The sequence below is a fragment of the Monodelphis domestica genome, chromosome 3 (assembly GCF_027887165.1).
Source record: "Monodelphis domestica isolate mMonDom1 chromosome 3, mMonDom1.pri, whole genome shotgun sequence".
In the NCBI taxonomy this organism is placed as follows: domain Eukaryota; kingdom Metazoa; phylum Chordata; class Mammalia; order Didelphimorphia; family Didelphidae; genus Monodelphis; species Monodelphis domestica.
In genome coordinates this window covers 96,151,308-96,168,151 of record NC_077229.1, presented here as the reverse complement: position 1 = coordinate 96,168,151, position 16,844 = coordinate 96,151,308, and the positions used below count along the sequence as shown (strand labels likewise).

At 47.7% G+C, this 16,844-nt stretch overlaps 1 protein-coding gene across 24 annotated transcripts in view; it reads left to right on the top strand.

Annotated features, from left to right (window-relative positions):
* Positions 1-16,844, top strand: part of MAST1 (microtubule associated serine/threonine kinase 1) — a 33,740-nt gene that overhangs the window by 10,469 nt on the left and 6,427 nt on the right. For 20 of the 24 annotated variants that reach the window (XM_056822668.1, XM_056822664.1, XM_056822667.1 and 17 more), the window contains 10 exons: positions 10,627-10,705; positions 11,073-11,233; positions 11,362-11,437; positions 11,866-12,075; positions 12,285-12,386; positions 12,586-12,718; positions 12,912-12,979; positions 13,081-13,166; positions 13,318-13,526; positions 16,159-16,297. In XM_056822668.1, coding sequence (XP_056678646.1) covers positions 10,627-10,705; positions 11,073-11,233; positions 11,362-11,437; positions 11,866-12,075; positions 12,285-12,386; positions 12,586-12,718; positions 12,912-12,979; positions 13,081-13,166; positions 13,318-13,526; positions 16,159-16,297 — 1,263 coding nt within the window. Of the gene's footprint in view, positions 1-51; positions 236-263; positions 7,431-7,479; positions 9,538-10,626; positions 10,706-11,072; positions 11,234-11,361; positions 11,438-11,865; positions 12,076-12,284; positions 12,387-12,585; positions 12,719-12,911; positions 12,980-13,080; positions 13,167-13,317; positions 13,527-16,158; positions 16,298-16,844 lie in introns of those variants that run through there. The other 4 variants (XM_056822684.1, XM_056822682.1, XM_056822685.1 and 1 more) reach the window with 4 other exon arrangements.

Sequence of the window (16,844 nt, the reverse complement as noted above, 5' to 3'; positions counted from 1 at the left end):
GGGAGGGGAAGCCGTTAGCCTAGGGTGAGGCTGAGGGGAGGAGGGGCTGTGGCTGTATGTGTGTATGAGAGGGGGATGGGGACCTGTGTGTGGGAGAGAGGGGGTTGGATGGGATTGTGTTTTGAGGAGGGGGCTTGAGGTGAGGAGAGGTGAGGGGACATAGGGGTACCTTAAAGAGTAATAGGGGACATGGGGATGGGCGACGGAATGGGATGACTGTGAGAGGAGGAAGGAGGTACATAAAGGGGAGATGGAGATATGTGGAGGATGGGATGTGTTAGAGGGGAGATGGGGGTCTATATGAAAGAGAAATGGGAGGAGATAGAGAGAGGAAATGGGGATTGTGGGAGAGGGCTGTGGAGATAAGAGAAAAGGGACGAGTACCTGTCCTGAGAAAGGGAGGAATGTGAAGTGATGGGATCATGTTCATACCTTAGACTAGGAGGAGAGGGGGTGGGGATGCCAGGGCTCTGTGTATGAATGAGTATGTGTGGAAAGAAAGCATATGTTGGAGAGAAGGTGTTTGAGGGCCACATGTGACCTGTGGGGGAGGGGCAGGCAGAAGCTTGGTGAGTGAATGCATGTTAAGGGATCAGGGGCTCTGAATGTATCAAAGGGTTGATAGCATGTATGAATTTGGTGAGATGAAGCACGTGCTTCCGAACATATATGAAAGGATGGGGACAATGTATGCATTTGTGTGGCAGGAGGAATGGGTCTGTATCATGAATTTGAGATGGAAGAGTGGTTCATGAATGAGTATATTGTGAGAAAGTGTCTGTGAATATGTGAAGGAGGAGGAAGACCTGGACGAATATTGTGTGTGAGAAAGAGGGAGGATGAAATACATATGAAGGTAGGAGAGAAGGGTGTGGACATGTTTGAACCTCTATATGAGGAAGACGTATGTGTATATGAGAAAAGATGTGAGGGTCAGAAAGAGACAAAGGATTTGTGTGTGTGTGTGTGTGTGTGTGTGTGTGTGTGTGTGTGTGTGTGTGTGTAAAGAGTGGTAGAGCAGAGGGAGAGGGCCTTGTGCTAAGCACTTTATACATATACCATTTGACCTTTACTGCAACCCTTGGAAGTAGGTGCCATTATTATCCCTCATTTTATAATAGAGGAAACTGAAACTGAGACAAACAGAGGTTAAGTGATTTGCCTAGCGATACTTGGCTAGAAACGTAAGTAGCTAAGGGCAGATTTGAACTTATGTCTTCCTGACTCCAGCTCTAGTATTTGATCCTCAACACTAAAAGGATGATGTGTGAGGGAGGGATGGGATCCATGCTTAAGAAGGTAAGAGGATTGATTAGGGGTATATGTACAGGAAAGTGAAGATGGGTCTCTGTGTATGTGGTATGAGATAGGGTCTGTGTTTATTAGAGGAGTTTGGACATGGCCTGTTTGTGGGTCTCAGATGACTATATTAGTGAAGAGGGATGAGGTTATCAGGGTGTGAGGTGGTTGGGGGGAGTCTGTGCATAGAAAATGGGAAAGGGGAGTTTGTGTGTGAGAGAGGGAGATCAGGGTTCTATGTGTTGTATGTATGCAGAAGGATAGAGTATGTATTATAAGAGAATAGGGATAGCCTCAGAGCAGATTTGCACAATGGATCTCTGGACTTGGAGTAAAGAAGACAGATGCATAGTCACTGTGTAGCTCTTGGCAAGGCACATAACCTTTTTCAGTCTTAGTTTTCTCATCTGTAAAATGTTGATGAAAATAATTGCATTAATTTTTAGTGTGGTTGGTATCAAATAAACCAATAATGTAAAGTGCTTTGCAAACCTTAAAATGCTATGTAAATACTGAACCAGATGAAGGGAGGGTCTGTGTGTGTGAGAGAGATGAATGGGGGATCACAGTAGAAATGAGAGGGTAGTCATGTCTAAGGGGGGAATAGCCAGAGTTTGAGAAGGATTAAGGTTATGGTTATGGATCTGTGAGTGGGTGGAGTCAGGACATGTGTGTGTGTGTGTGTGTATGAGAGAGAGAGAAGAGAAATGGGGGAATTGTGTATGAGAGAGAGGTTGAGGAGGCCTCCCTGAGAGCCAGGGATGGAATTTGCATGTATGGAGGGTCTACGTATGAGAGTGGGGTTGGATATGTAAAAAAAGGAGGGAGGAGATGGAAGGCTCTCTTTGTGTATGAGAAAAAGGAATAGAATTTATAGGTATAACATCTATATGAGAGTGAGATTGTGTGTGTGTGTGTGTGTGTGTGTGTGTGTGTATGAGAGAGAGAGAGAGAGAGAGAAAGGGAGGGAATGGAGGGATTGTGTGAATGAGAGATAAGGGTAGGATCTATGTGTATAGAGGGTTTGTGTTTGAGTGGAATATATGTGTTTTGAGAGAGGACTAGTGTATGTAGATACATGAGAAAGGCAAATGGGCTGTTAAGAAGAGAGATGAGAATGTGTACGTGAGAGAAAAGGGGCATGAAGGTAAAGGACTTGTATTCATATAAGAGAATAAGGATGGGGCACATCTGTGTGTGAGAGGTTTGGATGGAAGGGTCTGTGTGTGTGAGGGCAGTGCAAATGAGAAGACAGATGGTGTATTAATGTGAGCTAAGGGATGATTTGGGAATTTATATATATGAGAGGGGATGAATGATTATGTACGTGAAAACAGGAGGGGCAGATGGGGAGTGGGGTGAGTGTTTATATAGGGGGGAGCTGGTTGTCTATAGGAGACAGGAGATAGATCTGTCTGGAAATGAGAGACTAGAGATAGGTGGCTCCATATTGTATGAGAATGGGGATGGAAGGTCTCTGTATGTGAGAGAGAAGACAAGATTCCTTTTAAGTGGCAGAAAGGGGAAGGGAGTTTATATGAGATGAGAGGATCCATTTGTTTGAGAAGGCATTGAGCAGTCTTTGGGACTAAAGGGGAATGAGCATTTTTGTGTGTGAAAGAGAGAATAAAGGGAAAGCATAGGTAGTAAGTAGGGTTTGGGGGAAGGAGTGATCTGTTTGTGAAGAAGAGGGGAGTAGGAGATGGGGTGTGTGAGGGAGATGTGCATATTATGAAGGGGAGAAGAAGAATATATTGAAAGATAAGGGACAGGGGCAATATGTGTGAGAGTGAAAAATTAGTTGGGGATGGAGGTTTATGAGAAAAAAAAGCACTGGGATATGGGTGAGAGAATGTGGGTAGAGAACCTGGGAATGAGAGAGGAAGAGGATGTAGGATAGGTTGTATATGAGAAGTGGGCAATATTGGGCTTTAAGAGAAACTGGAAGGAAGGACCTGGGTGGAGCTAAGTTTGTGAGCAGAGGGCTTTATGTATGAGAGAGATGGATGAGATGCAGGTGTGGAGGCGAGACAGGGAATGAGGTTTTTGTGTGCGTATGTGTGTTGTATACACATGAGAGAAGAAATTTGTGTGTGTGTGTGTGTGTGTGTGTGTGTGTGTAAATGGATAAGTCTGAAATGAAAGTAAGGCTGGGAGAGTGTAAGAAAATTTAATAGGAGTGCGAAAGAGAGGGGAAATGAGTATATGTGGGAGGACTGTGTGAAACAGATGGAGGATGGGTCTTAGAGAAGGGGAGCAATTGGGTGAAGGTGTGTTAGTTTATCAGAGACTATTTTATGATAAGAATTTGACTGTGAGAAGGAGTAAATTGTGAGAGATAGAAGATGAATGTTTATGGATGTGTGTGAGAGAGGGGAGGGAAGGAAGGAGGGAGAATGAGCTTATGTGTGAGAGGGAATGAATGGATGGGTATGGGTGAGAGTGAGAGGAAATTCGTGGGCAGGTATGAGAAGAGGGATTGGTGTGTGTGAGGGGGGATAGGTTTATATGTCAAAAAGGGAATATATATACATTTTGATAGAGTAGAGATAGGGAGATGAGTGTATATGGAGAAGGGGTTGTAGGCATGTATGTGACAATGGGTGGGGAATAGATTGGTTGGTGATTATTCGAGAAAGGAATAGGGATGTGTAAGAGTGAAGATGTGACATTTTAATAGGGTAGGGTGTCGTGTGTGTAAGAGATGGGGCTGGGGATCTCTAGGGAAATAGAGGGGTTGGGGGTACATCGAAGAGATTGTGAGAGTGAATGGGATGGGTGTGTGTACATCTGGGAGAAATTGGATTTGTGTGTGTGTGTGTGTGTGTGTGTGTGTGTGTGTGTGTGTGTGTGTAGGGAGATCCAGGTCTATGAGAGAGACAGGGTAGGTAGGTTCATGTATCAATAAGAGACTAGGGATGGGTGGATCCACATAGTATGAGACTGGGGATGAATAGTCAGTGTTTGGAGGCAGTGATGCGTGTTGACAAGGAGAGGACATAAGAGTCTGCATGGGCAATTTATGAAGGATATGGGAAGGATATGAGGGAGGAGTGGGATGAAGGAAATGCGTGCATGTGACTGTGTGTGTAAGAGCTAGGACAGTTTTGTGCTTTGAAGTTTCTGTACTTTAGGGTCAATGTATATTGTGTGTGAATAGGGATGGGTCTGGTTGTACAAGAGAAGAATTGAGCTGGTTTATGTCAAAATGGGATGGGGAGGGCCATGTACAAGAGGAAGAGTGGAGAGCTTAGTGAGGAGCAAGATTAGGGATGAGGGGGCAGCTAGGTGGCTCAATAGATCGAAAGCCAGGCCTAGGGATGGGAAGTTCTGGGTTCAAATTTGGCCTCAGACACTTCCCAGCTGTGTGACCCTGGGCAAGTCACTTAACCCCCATTGCCTAGCCCTTACCACTCTTCTGCCTTGGAACCAATACACAGTATTGATTCCAAGACAGAACATAAGAATTAAAAAAAAAAAGATTAGGCATGAAAGAGGTTCATACATATATGAGAGGAGGAATAAGGGTCTGGAGGAGACTGGGGGAGTGTGGTATAAGAAATGGAGAATGTGTATATGTTCTAGATTGTGCATTTCTGTGCAAGGGAGAGAAGGTTTGGATTTGGATGTGGGTTGGAGATGGAAATTTATGATTCTTCAAGAGAGTAGAGGACGAAAACATGCATGAAGATATGTGTATGAGGGATGTAAGAATGTGTTAGAGAAATCTGGATGTGAAGGGAATATGGAGGAGTCTGTGGTTAATGGGGTAGGGTTCCTAGTGTATGAGAATGGAGATGGGGAGTCAATTTATGTGAGAGAATGAATGGAGGCCTGTACATCTGGGCAGAATAGGGAAATCTATATATATGCATATCTGAGAGGGGTATATATATATATATATATATATACACACACACACATATATATATATATATTTGGTGGGGTGGAGAAAGGGAATGATATGTGTTTGAAGAGAGCAGATAACTGTTGGAGAGGGGAATATAAGAGACCTGGGTGTGTGTTGTAAGAGAAGATCTGTTGTGTGTATGAAACAAGGACAATCAAGTATGAGCTAGTATGATTGTGTGATAAATGGGGCCAAGTGATTATGTGAGGTGGGATGGGTATTTTATGAAAAGGCAATGGATATGTACCTTAGGGAAAGAGGAGGGGAAAGGTGTGGGACAGGAGCAGGGAATGGGTGTGCATGTGGAAGCTGAGGTAGAGAGGGGATGGAGACACAAAGGAGTCTGGGGGAGGAGGGATGTGGGAGCATGTATGAGAGAAGAGACTTGGGAACATGTATGAGCTTTGAGAGAGAGACATCAGCATGTATGAGAAGGGTGGGGTGGGGACGTGTGGGAGTATATGTGTTTGAGATGGAGGATGTATGTGAGTGTGCTTGGGTGGATAAGAGAGGAGATACGTAGATGTGTAGGTGGATGAGAGATGGCAATGGGGGAGATGTGTGTAAGGGGGAGAGGAGATAGGTGCATATGTGTATGGATTTGGGGTAAGAGAGGCATGAGTATGAAATATGTGGATATATGTATGAGAGGTGAGGATGGGACTAAGAAAGTCATGAATGAAGACATGGAAAAAGTGTGATTGACAAAAGGAGAAGGGAATGTATGCTAATGGGAGATGGGAATGTGGGTCTTATGTGAGGGGAACTGGGGAGTATGAAAGAAAAGGGAAGGACATATGTGTGTGAAGGGTTGGGAGAGAGGGATGAATGTGTGAGGGGAGAATTGGGGTGTTTGTGAAATGGAAAGTGGGGTATGTGTATGTGGCAGGTGTGCATGGAAAGAGAAGGCACGTGTATGAGAAATGGGGATGAATTCTTGTGTGTGGGGAGATGGAAAGAGTAGACGGCTATATATGTGAGGGAGAAGGAGAATGGTATATATGGCTGTGTGCTGTGACTAAGGGAGGAGAGAGGTGTGTGAAAAAGGGATGGAAACATGCTTGCATATATGTATATGAGAAAAGAAAGATGGCAGATCTTTCTATAAGAGGGAGTATGGGTGGGGTCTGTGTATGTGAGAGAGAGAGAATTGGGGGTCTCTGTGAGAAGAGGCATAGGCTGTCTGTATCAGAAGAGACACAAGATTTCTCTTCACAGTACAGGGAGGTTAAGAAGACCTATATGTGTATGAATAGTTATTAAGATTCTGTGTGTGAGAAGGGAGATGAGGGGGGTTGGTGGGGGGGCAGAGTATGATGTTCTGTGGAAAGGAGGGAAGAAGTAATCTTTGGGGAGTATATAAGAAATGGGAATGGGCATGTCAGTGGGTTAGTCAGGATAGAAGAGGGGGAGAGAAGGGTTGAAAGGGATAAGATGGGGGAGGGAAGAGGTAGAATGAGGCTGTGACATGCCTGTATTTAAAAGAGAAAAGTGTATGTTTAAATTTGTGTATATTTAAGATAGAGGGATGAATATGTAAGAGGAAAGATAAATGTATGAGAGGAGAGATACATGTGTGTGGGGAAGGGGGGCTAAGTGTTAGGAGAAAGAGGTATATAGGTAAGTTTGTACAACGTATGTGTAAAAGAATGGGCAGGTCGTAGGGAGGAGAGAAGGGGTATTAATATTTTTTGTACAGGAAACAGAAAGGGCATGGATATGTGAGGGAAAATGGATGTGGAATGCATAGGGTTATAGGTGTGTATGGGAGAGGTCCATTTGTATGTGAGGGAGAAAAGGGATGGGCAAGAGGTCCCCAGTGTGGGTAGAAAGAAAGGTGGGTCCTTCAAAAGTGGGAGAAAATCTGGGTGTGTCTGTGGAAGGGAAAGAAGTGTGTGTGAGGCAAAGAGCTGCTGTATTCAGGAAGGTGAAAGATTGTGTGTGTGAGGAGAAGAGAGGATGGGTAGTATTTGTGCGGTTGGGAGAAGAGAGGGAGAAGCATGGGTAGTAGAGAGAGCCAGACCTGGATGTGCATTTGAGAGAGAAGGGGGATGGGTATTGTCTGGATATGAGAAAGAGAAGGCATCTATGTTGTGTGTGTGTGAGAGAGAGGGAGAGAGGGGAAGACATTGGTGTAGAGCAAAAGGGCAATGGGATTAGACATCTGTGTAAAAGAGGGGTGTATGGGAGATCTACATCTATCTGAAAGAAAGGGAAATAGGTATGTGGGGAGAGAGGAGATGGGTAGGTGGGAAATAGGGAGGGTTGGGTGTGAAGGAGAGGAGGACTAGTGGGGGGGGCACAAAAGAGGATGGTTATACTTAGGAGGACAGTGATAGAGGGTGAAATCTTGAGAATGTGAAGGGGAGGGGGAGGGAGGCAAGAAAGGAGTCTGGGTATAAGGAACTTGGGTGTTGAGAATTGTTTAGGGTGAGGTTATATGTATGAGAGGAATCTATTGGGAAGGGGGTCTGTGTGTGAGAGATATCTAGGGATGTTCATTGGAAGAGTATAGGGATATGCATGAGTGTACGTGTGTGTGGAAAGAATGGGCATGGAGATAAGTATGAGTGTGCATATGAGAAGAGGTTATGAACATGTATGAGTGTGTATATTTAAGAGGGGATAAGGATATGCATGTATGAGAGAGAGGAGGATGTTTATGAATGTGTGAGAAGGAAACAATGATATTTATGAATGAATGTGTAAGAGAGAATGGAGAAGAAACACGTATGAAGGTATATGAGAATGGAACATAAGTATGAGTGTGAGAAGGTACATGTAGAGGGAGAGGGGTGAGTGTGAGAGGGGTCTGTGTGTGAGAAAGAAAAAGGAAGGAAGGAAGAGAGGGAAGGAAGGGGGAAGAGACAGGAGAGAGGAGAGAGAGAGAGAGAGAGAGAGAGAGAGAGAGAGAGAGAGAGAGAGAGAGAGAGAAGGGGAGGTGGGAAGAGGTGGAAAGAGAGGTGTGTGTGTTCTTGTGGAACTCCTGTGAAGAAGTGGGATGTGAGTGTGTAAGAGAAGTGGGGATTGGAGGTGGGGATCTATGAAGGTGTGAAGGAAGGGGTGATAGGAGTGGGATTTATGTGATGAGTGTGTGTGTTTATTTGTGAGAGGGAGAGAGGATTGGGATAAGTGTATATAGCAGACTGAGGGGGGAGGTGGGAGGTAGGTGAGAAGGGTGGGTTGAGCCTTATGGGAGAAGGGGGAGAAGGGACAATGTGTGAATGGATGTGTATAGGGAGGGGGAAGGGACAGCTTACACAGTGAATGGGCATATCCTTGAGAAAGGGCAAATAAGATTCAATTCAAACCAAGTCAACGAGCACTGTGCTAGGAGCTGGGGACACAAAGACAAACTGGAAACAATTCCTGCCCTTGAGGAGTTTATATTCTACAGGGGGGAAACAACATGTACACAGATAAGTAAATACAAATCTATAGTCATATATGAAAGAAATAATTATTTTGGGGGAGAAGCATTAACAACTATAAGAAATAGGAAAGAACTTTTAGGAGGTTGTGCAAGATGGATCTGAGGAGGGAAGCCTGTGCCAAGGCATGGAAATGGGATGTGAAAATCCATCATATTTAAGAAATAGCAAATACGACAATTTGACTGTAATGGAAGGTGTATGAGATGTAGCAAGGTGAATGGTCTGGAAAGATAGATTATATAAAAGGCTGTAAATGCCAAACGGTGATTTGTCCCAGAGGTTCTAGAGAATCACTGAAGTTTCTTCAGCAAAGGATTGACAGGGTGGGCTCAGTTTAGGAATATCAACTCTGCATTTGTGTGAATGATAGATTGGGGAAAGAAGAGACTGGAGGCAAGGAGACTTGTTAAGGAGGCTACTCTAATGGTCTGGACAAGAAGTGATGAAGGCCTGAACTAGTGTTAGTGGTGTGAATGGAATGAAGTGGTCAGATTTGAGACTAGTATACTAGATTCAGCCAGGCTTGGGCAGCTAATTAGAGATAGGGATGAAGGAGAGGGAAGAATTGAGGTTGACCAAGATTTCAAACCTCTATGACTAAACTGATGATGACTGTGTGTGGGAGAGAAAAGAGTTGGAATGAGTCTATGAGTAAGTAAGTGGGTGAAGGGTGCCCGTAGTATGTATACGAGTGAGTATCTGAGAGTCTATGAGAATCTGGATATGAAGGTGAATGTCAATGAATAGATGTGAGGGGGAGAGTGGGATGTGTGAGTGAGTGTTTGAGGGGGAATAGGGATCTCTGTGAGAGTGTGAGAAATAAGGGATGGAAGATGTGAGCAAATTGGGTGTGAGGGGGGATAGGGACATGCATGAGGGAATTGATGAAGAGAGGTGAGTTGAGGACATTTTAAGTGGATATGTTAAAAGTGGACTGGGGACATATGAATTTATGTGGGATGGTATGAAGAAGACTATGAAGAGAAGGAAGGCTTAGAATAGGCTTTGTGTGTGTGAGGAAGGGGCAGGGATGAGGTAGGTGTGTGTGTGTGTGTGTGTGTGTGTGTGTGTGTGAAAGACAGAGAAATCTTGTGTATATATATTGTCTCCTTCCTCTCTTCCTGTCCTTTTCTAGTCTACTGTAGACTAAAGATAACCTGTAGTCTTCCTTCCCCTCATCTTGTCTCCTTTCCCCCATTCTTCCCTCCTTTCCTTTCCAGATCTCTTCACTCATTTTCCTGTCCCCATTTCCTGTAATTCTTCCCCCCTCTCATTTCTGCTCCTCTTTTTCTTTCCCTTGTCTTTTCTTCTCATTTTCCCTTCTCTTCTCCTTACCCTTTCACTTTCCTTAGTCTTTTCCCTTTTGTCTCTCTTCCTGATCTCTTCTTCACCCATTCTTATTCTTTCTTTCTCCTAACCTCTCTTTCTTTACTTCTCTTTAATCTCCTATTTCTTGGACCCTCTCCCCTTCATTCTTCTTAATCTTTTTCTCCTTCCTCCCCCCTAATATACTCACCTCCTTTTTTTCTCCTCCAGTCTCTTATTCTTTTCTTCCCAGTCTTTCTTTCTTTCCTTGTCCCTTGACCAGTCTTCTCTCATATTCTTGCTTCTACCCTTTCCCAGTCTTCTTCCTAATTCTCTTTCCCTAAATTTCCTTCCATTTTCCCCTTCATTTACCCATCTCCATTCCCCATCACCATCTCCTCAGACTTTTCCCTCTTTCTCTCTGTGAACCCTTGCCTCAATTCCCTCCCCACCATGTCCTATTCCTGATTCTGGGTTTGGGTCAGAGACTCTGAGGCCATCTTGCTTCCTGTAGAGTGGTTGGTACCCATATCCATAGAGGCTTCTGGGGAAAGGCAAAAACTGTGTGTGTGTGTGTGTGTGTGTGTGTGTGTGTGTGTGTGTGTGTGTGTGTAAATAGAATGGAAAGGAGAAACACATTCTCAGCTGCTTCTGAGGTCTTTATGGATTGGTTTCCAGGGCAGATGGACGCCGCTGGTCTCTGGCCTCCCTCCCCTCCTCCGGCTATGGCACCAACACACCCAGCTCCACAGTTTCTGTAAGTGAGGAAAATAGAGGCTGGAGGCAGGAGACTCCAGCAATCCCCACTAGTTTTCTGTATTCCCATCTTCCCTTTCCCTGCCCACCCCTAGTCTCATTATGGATCTTTCCATCCACAGGGTCCACCATTTAATCATCCTCTTAAGCTTTAAGTATTTCTGCTTAAAAAAAAAGTCTCTAGCAGCCCTTCCCTCTCAGCCCACTTCTGGGCCTCGGGTTCTCTGTCTGCCCTGGGAGAATCCTTGACTTCACCTATGGCCCCCCGTGTCCATCTGGTGGGCCAGTGATGTGGGGGGAGGGGGACTCGTGGCTCTGACTAATTCTCCTGCCCTTCTCTCCACTGTATTCTCCCATGGACCACCCAGTCGTCCTGCTCCTCCCAAGAGCGGCTTCACCAGCTCCCTTATCAGCCAACGGTGGATGAGCTGCACTTCTTGTCCAAGCACTTTGGCAGCACAGAGAGCATCCCGGACGAGGATGGGGGCCGTCGCTCACCTGCTGCTCGGCCCCGCTCCCGAAGCCTCAGGTCAGGCCGGTGTGGGGTGGCCAAGGGCAGGAGGGTGGGTCAGGACCTGGGCCAGGGGTGCCGGAGCTGGAGGGAGCCCCCGGAAGCAGAAGGGTCTGGAGAACAGAACGGACGACCTCTCCTTGCAGCCCCGGGCGCTCCCCTTCTTCCTACGACAATGAGATCGTGATGATGAACCATGTGTACAAGGAGAGGTTTCCCAAGGTGAGACCCCTTCCCCGCTCCAGCCAGGCTGCACAGCCACCTTTCCCACAACTCGCTCTTGCCTGTTAGTCTCAAGCTCCCTCTAGCGGTCACTCTGCGCCCCTGCAGGCCCCATCCCAGGCAGAGGCTGGCAGGCGGCACCTGCCCCTTCAGCAGCTCCCCCGCCCCATGCCCTCGTGCCGTCATCGCTCCAGCCTCAGGTCCTTCATGCCGTCATGAGACCGCTCGGTGGGGGGAGAGAAGCCTGAATCGGAGGATGTTCCTTCTGGTGGGCTTCTTGCCGTGGGAGCCCGAGGCCGATCCCGCAGGGCTGGACCTTCCGTCGGTGCCGCCCCAGCTCCTGAGCCTCCCTTCCACAGCCTCCTCTCCCCGGAGCCCCTTCCCCCCCAGCCTGGCCGGGCCTCCCAGCGTCTCTGCTCTGCCTGCAGGCTACGGCTCAGATGGAAGAGAAGCTGCGCGACTTCACCCGCTCCTTCGAGCCTGAGAGCGTGCTCCCTCTGGCCGACGGCGTCCTCAGCTTTATCCATCACCAGATCATCGAGCTTGCCCGAGACTGCTTGGCCAAGTCCCATGATGGCCTCATCACCACCGTCTACTTCTACGAGCTGCAGGAGAACCTGGAGAAGCTGCTACAGGATGTAAGAGCAGGAGCCTGACCCCTCTGGGCCTCCCAGCTTGTCCTCCCCTCTCCCCTTTCTCTGCCACTTCCAGCTCTCGCTCTGTCCCCATATCCCTAGAGCTTGTCCCCCAGGCCCGCCTGGCCCTGACCTCCCCTGCGCCAGCCCGTCCTTCCCCACCAGGCCTTGCTGTCCGGATTACGCAGGTCTGCTTCTCCCTCTTCTCTCAGGCTTATGAACGCTCCGAAAGCCTGGAAGTTGCTTTTGTCACTCAGCTCGTGAAGAAACTGCTCATCATCATCTCTCGGCCAGCCCGGCTGTTAGAGTGTCTGGTGAGGGGGTGGTCCCTGGGAGGGTGGGGAGAGGGCTGGGGGGGGGGCTGGACCTCCTTCAGGCCAGGGCTGGCCTTTGGATGCTGAGGCTCAAACTGGATTCTTCTGGGAGGGACTGTCCTCCCTGGCCTTGCTTTCTGCCACTCTTCTGAGCCCTGTACCTAACCCTCGTAGTGGCCACGTTTCCTTTCGCCTTCAGGAATTTAACCCAGAGGAGTTTTACCACTTACTGGAGGCGGCAGAGGACCATGCCAAAGAGGGGCACCTGGTGAAGACCGATATCCCTCGTTACATCATCAGCCAGCTTGGCCTCACCCGAGACCCCTTTCCAGGTGCTGGTTCTGGGGGCCGCCCTCTCCACCCTCTGTGAGAGTCAGGGTGAAAAGGCTGGGGTAGGGCTCCTCACCGGGACACTGGGTTCTTGAAGGATGCCTGTCCCCCTGCCCCAGGATATGCAAAGGGTAGGGTGTAGGGAGAGTGATCCAGGAATCTGGACACCCTCCGCAATCCTCCACCCCTCCCCAGATGTAGTTCACCTTGAGGACCAAGACAGTGGAGGCTCCAACACCCCTGAGCAGGATGACTTTGCAGAGGTGAGCTGCCATCCTTGGGAAAGGCAGAGGCCTGAGAGGAGCTCAAGGTTCCCCCCTTCCTCCTGATACCACTTCCTCCCTGTTCCTTCCCTTCCTTCCAGGGGCGTGGAGCTACCCCTAAGGCCAAGAAACCCCCTGGTGAGAGTGACTTTGAGACCATCAAACTCATCAGCAATGGCGCTTATGGGTACGATCCAAGAGCTGAGGCCACACAGATGATGGGGAGAGAGGAGGAGGCTGGAGGAGAGGAGGCAGCCAGGAGGGGAAGGGGGCAGGGGCCAGGGGGGAGGGGGCCAGGGGAAGAGGCCAGAGGGATGCGGATGTACCCCCCGTTGCAGGGCTGTGTACTTGGTGAGGCACCGAGAGACACGCCAGCGCTTTGCCATGAAGAAGATCAACAAGCAGAATCTGATCCTTCGTAACCAGATCCAGCAGGCATTCGTGGAGCGCGACATCCTCACCTTTGCCGAGAACCCCTTTGTCGTCAGCATGTTCTGCTCCTTTGAGACCAAACGCCACCTCTGCATGGTCATGGAATATGTGGAAGGTAGGTGGTGGGTGGTCACTAGGACCGGCCCTGGCAAGGCTGCTTATTGCAAAGTGACTAACATGTATTCAATACCCGCTTCGTTCAAGGCTCAGTGCCCAGTGCTAAGGATGCAAATAGCCCCAAAGAGCTTACAGGCTGGAAGAGGGGAAGGGTCCAAGGCACAAGTGAGGCACGTTAGATGGAGACAGAAGCAATATAGAGGTCCAGAAAAAATGATCGGGGAGGGCTTCCTGGATGAAGTGACACCCGAGCTGGATTTTGGTTTTTACCAAAGCTTTTACCAAGGCTTTTACCACATAGAGAGGAAGAAAAGTGTGCGATACTATTTCAGGCATGGAGAATATACCCTTTGAGAAAGCTTATAGGCTAGCGGCAGCTACTGGTTGAGTTTAGGGAGCAGCTAGCAGTCAAGTTTGTCTAGAGGGAAATAATAATAAAAAGACTAAATAAAGTCAGGTTGTAAAAGGCCTTAAACATCAGGTTGAAGAATTTGTATCAAAAAAATGTTTCCTCTGAGTTTATTACGTAAAAATAAAAAGGCTAAAACAAAGACTCTTCAACCAGGCACAGCCCCATTTTATATTATTTGTATATTTGTATTTTATCTAGTATCTTTTTTCAGCAGAAAAGGCCAGCTTTGTGAAGGATGGAGTAGAGCTGGAAGAGACTTAGATACAGGTTAATACAATAGTCCAGGTGGTTATTGTTCAGTCATTTCAGTGGTCCATGATTTTTTGTGACCCCATTTGGGTTTTTTTTTTGGCAGAGATCCGGAACTGGTTTGCCATTTCCTTTTCTAATTCATTTGACAGATGAGGAAACTGAGGCAAACAGGGTTAATTAAGTGACTTGCCCAGGGTGTGTGAGGCCAGATTTGAATTCATGAAGATGAGTCTTCTGATTCCAAGCCCAGTGCTCTATCTGCTGCGCCACCTACCTTCGCTTAATAGTCCAAGCAAGAGGTGATAAAGGCCATGAGAAGCTGCAGAAACAGTAAGAAAGAGGATGGATGAGGTCATTTCAGCTGGCTCAGCCAAACCACCTTCTGGAAAACTGGAATAGCTGGCAGATGGCATTGCCAGACTACTGTCAGTGATAGTGGAGACTTTCAGAATTGTCTTTGGTCATTGTGTTGCCGAGAATAGCCAAGTCATTCACAGTTGATCATTGTACAATATTGCTAACTCTTGGAGCTCCCTGGAGTGGGATGGGCTGCCTTGGGTGAGGGTGACAGGCGCCACAGTGGGTCCTTCCTCATATTGTTTTGTAAGCAGAGAATGAATGAGCATTGTGGAGTACATTGCAGACGGGATCTTGGGGGCAGTTAGGTGGCTCACTGGTTGAAGGCCAGGCCTGAAGACAGGAGGTCCTGGGTTCAAATCTGGCCTCAGACACTTCCTAGCTGTGTGATCTGGGCAGGTCACTTAATCCTGATTGCCTAGTGATCTTTTGCCTTGGAACTGATGCTTAGTATTGGTTCTAAGAGAGAAGGTCAGGGTTTTTAAAAAAGGAGGGCTCTTGGTGCAGGCATGTATTGAACTCAATTGCTGTTGAGACCCCTTCTCACTCTGAGGTTTTGCACTTCCATGACTGAGAAAACATCATTAGGTTTTGCTGTTAATAAGTTATTGGTTAGAGAGACAGAGACAGAGAGGGAGGGAAGGGAAGAGAAAGAGAGACAGACAGATAGACACAGAGAGAGAGAGAATGAGAGAGAGAATGAGGGAGAGAGAGGGAGGGAGAGAGACACAACAGAGAGAGGGAGAGAGAGAGACAGAAAGAGAGAAAAGAGAGGAGTGAGAAAGCAGAGAAAGAGGAAGTAATGGAGGGAGAAGGAAGAGATGGAGATATAGAGACAGGCAGAGAGGGTAGAGAGAGGAGAGAGAAAAAGCAAAGGAGGAGGGAGGAAGGAAGGAAAGGGGAGAGAGGGAGAGTAAGAGAGATCAAGGCTTGACTGGCAAGAACATTTTCAGTTGAATGGTAGTATCAGCAATCAGATTGCAAGGGTCTGAAGAGTGTTGAAGTAATAGGAAAACAGAATCAGGGAGTGTGAACTATTCTTTCTCAGAGTTTTATTGGTGATAAGGAAGAAAGCTAGAGAAAGTGACAGTGTCAAGAGACGGTTGTTTTTGTTTTTGCTTTAAAAATAGGGGAATATGGGCATGTTTCCGGCAGCAGGACTAGAGTCAATATCCAAGAAGAAATGGTAGTTGAGAAAGGGAATTTGAATGGGATCAAGGGAACAAGTATAAGGGGTAGCCTTGGAAAGGAGAAGGGCCACTTCATCCTATGAGACCAGGCCAAAAGAGGAGAGAGAGAGATAAGGATGCAAAAATCTGAATGAGAGAAAGTATGGTTGCTCCCAATTGGCCTCCATCTCCTCAGTAAAGTAGGACTTGAGCCATTTGCTGAGATGGGGTGGAGAGGAAGGCAAATTTGGGAGTCCCCTCTTCTGATCAGGGGCCTGCTGAGGGGAGCCATCCAGATGAGACATGGCCTCTGTCATCTGAGGGGCAAAGCCCTGTGCCCAGTGCCCAGCAGCCAGGATTCAGGACCAGAGGAGAGGTGGATATTGAGCAAGCTGTGGGGACTGACGAAAGGACCCAGACTTGGGGGGTCCCCCCTACAGGAGGTGATTGTGCCACACTGCTTAAGAACATCGGGGCCCTGCCTGTGGAGATGGCTAGGATGTACTTCGCAGAGACAGTGCTGGCTCTGGAGTACCTGCACAATTATGGCATCGTGCACCGAGACCTCAAGCCTGACAAGTAGGGGACTCCCCTCCTGACCCCACCCCAATCCCCACTGATCCCCCACCCATTCCCTGCTCGCCTCCCCACAATCTAATGTCCCACAGATTTTCTTGGGCTCTTCTTCCTCCTCTAGCTGCAATTCTTCACACACTTCTTCCCCTTAATCCCCCATGCTCCCGGACTTGACCCACTTCTCACTTCCTTTTGCCCTTTCCTCATCTGCCACTCATCCTACAGTTTCCCCACTTTTCCCCTCCTCCTAAATGACTGCCCAAATGTTTTCCATTCCCTGCAAGTTCTTAGTACCTACATTCCCTATTTACTGTGTATTGTCCCCTTATTCTCCTCTCTATGTATTGTACGTGTATCACTGCTCCCCAGCTCCATTCATTTCAGTCCCCAGCTTCCCATCCCTGCCAATCCCCAATCTTCATTGGCATGTGGTCTCCATTGGGAAGAGGCTTGTGGCCATGGACTTGGGCAGGGGGTGGGCACGGAGAGAGGGATGTCCTGAAGCTATGCCAGGCTGGGGCGGGATGGGGCTTGGTATCTCTGAGGTGCC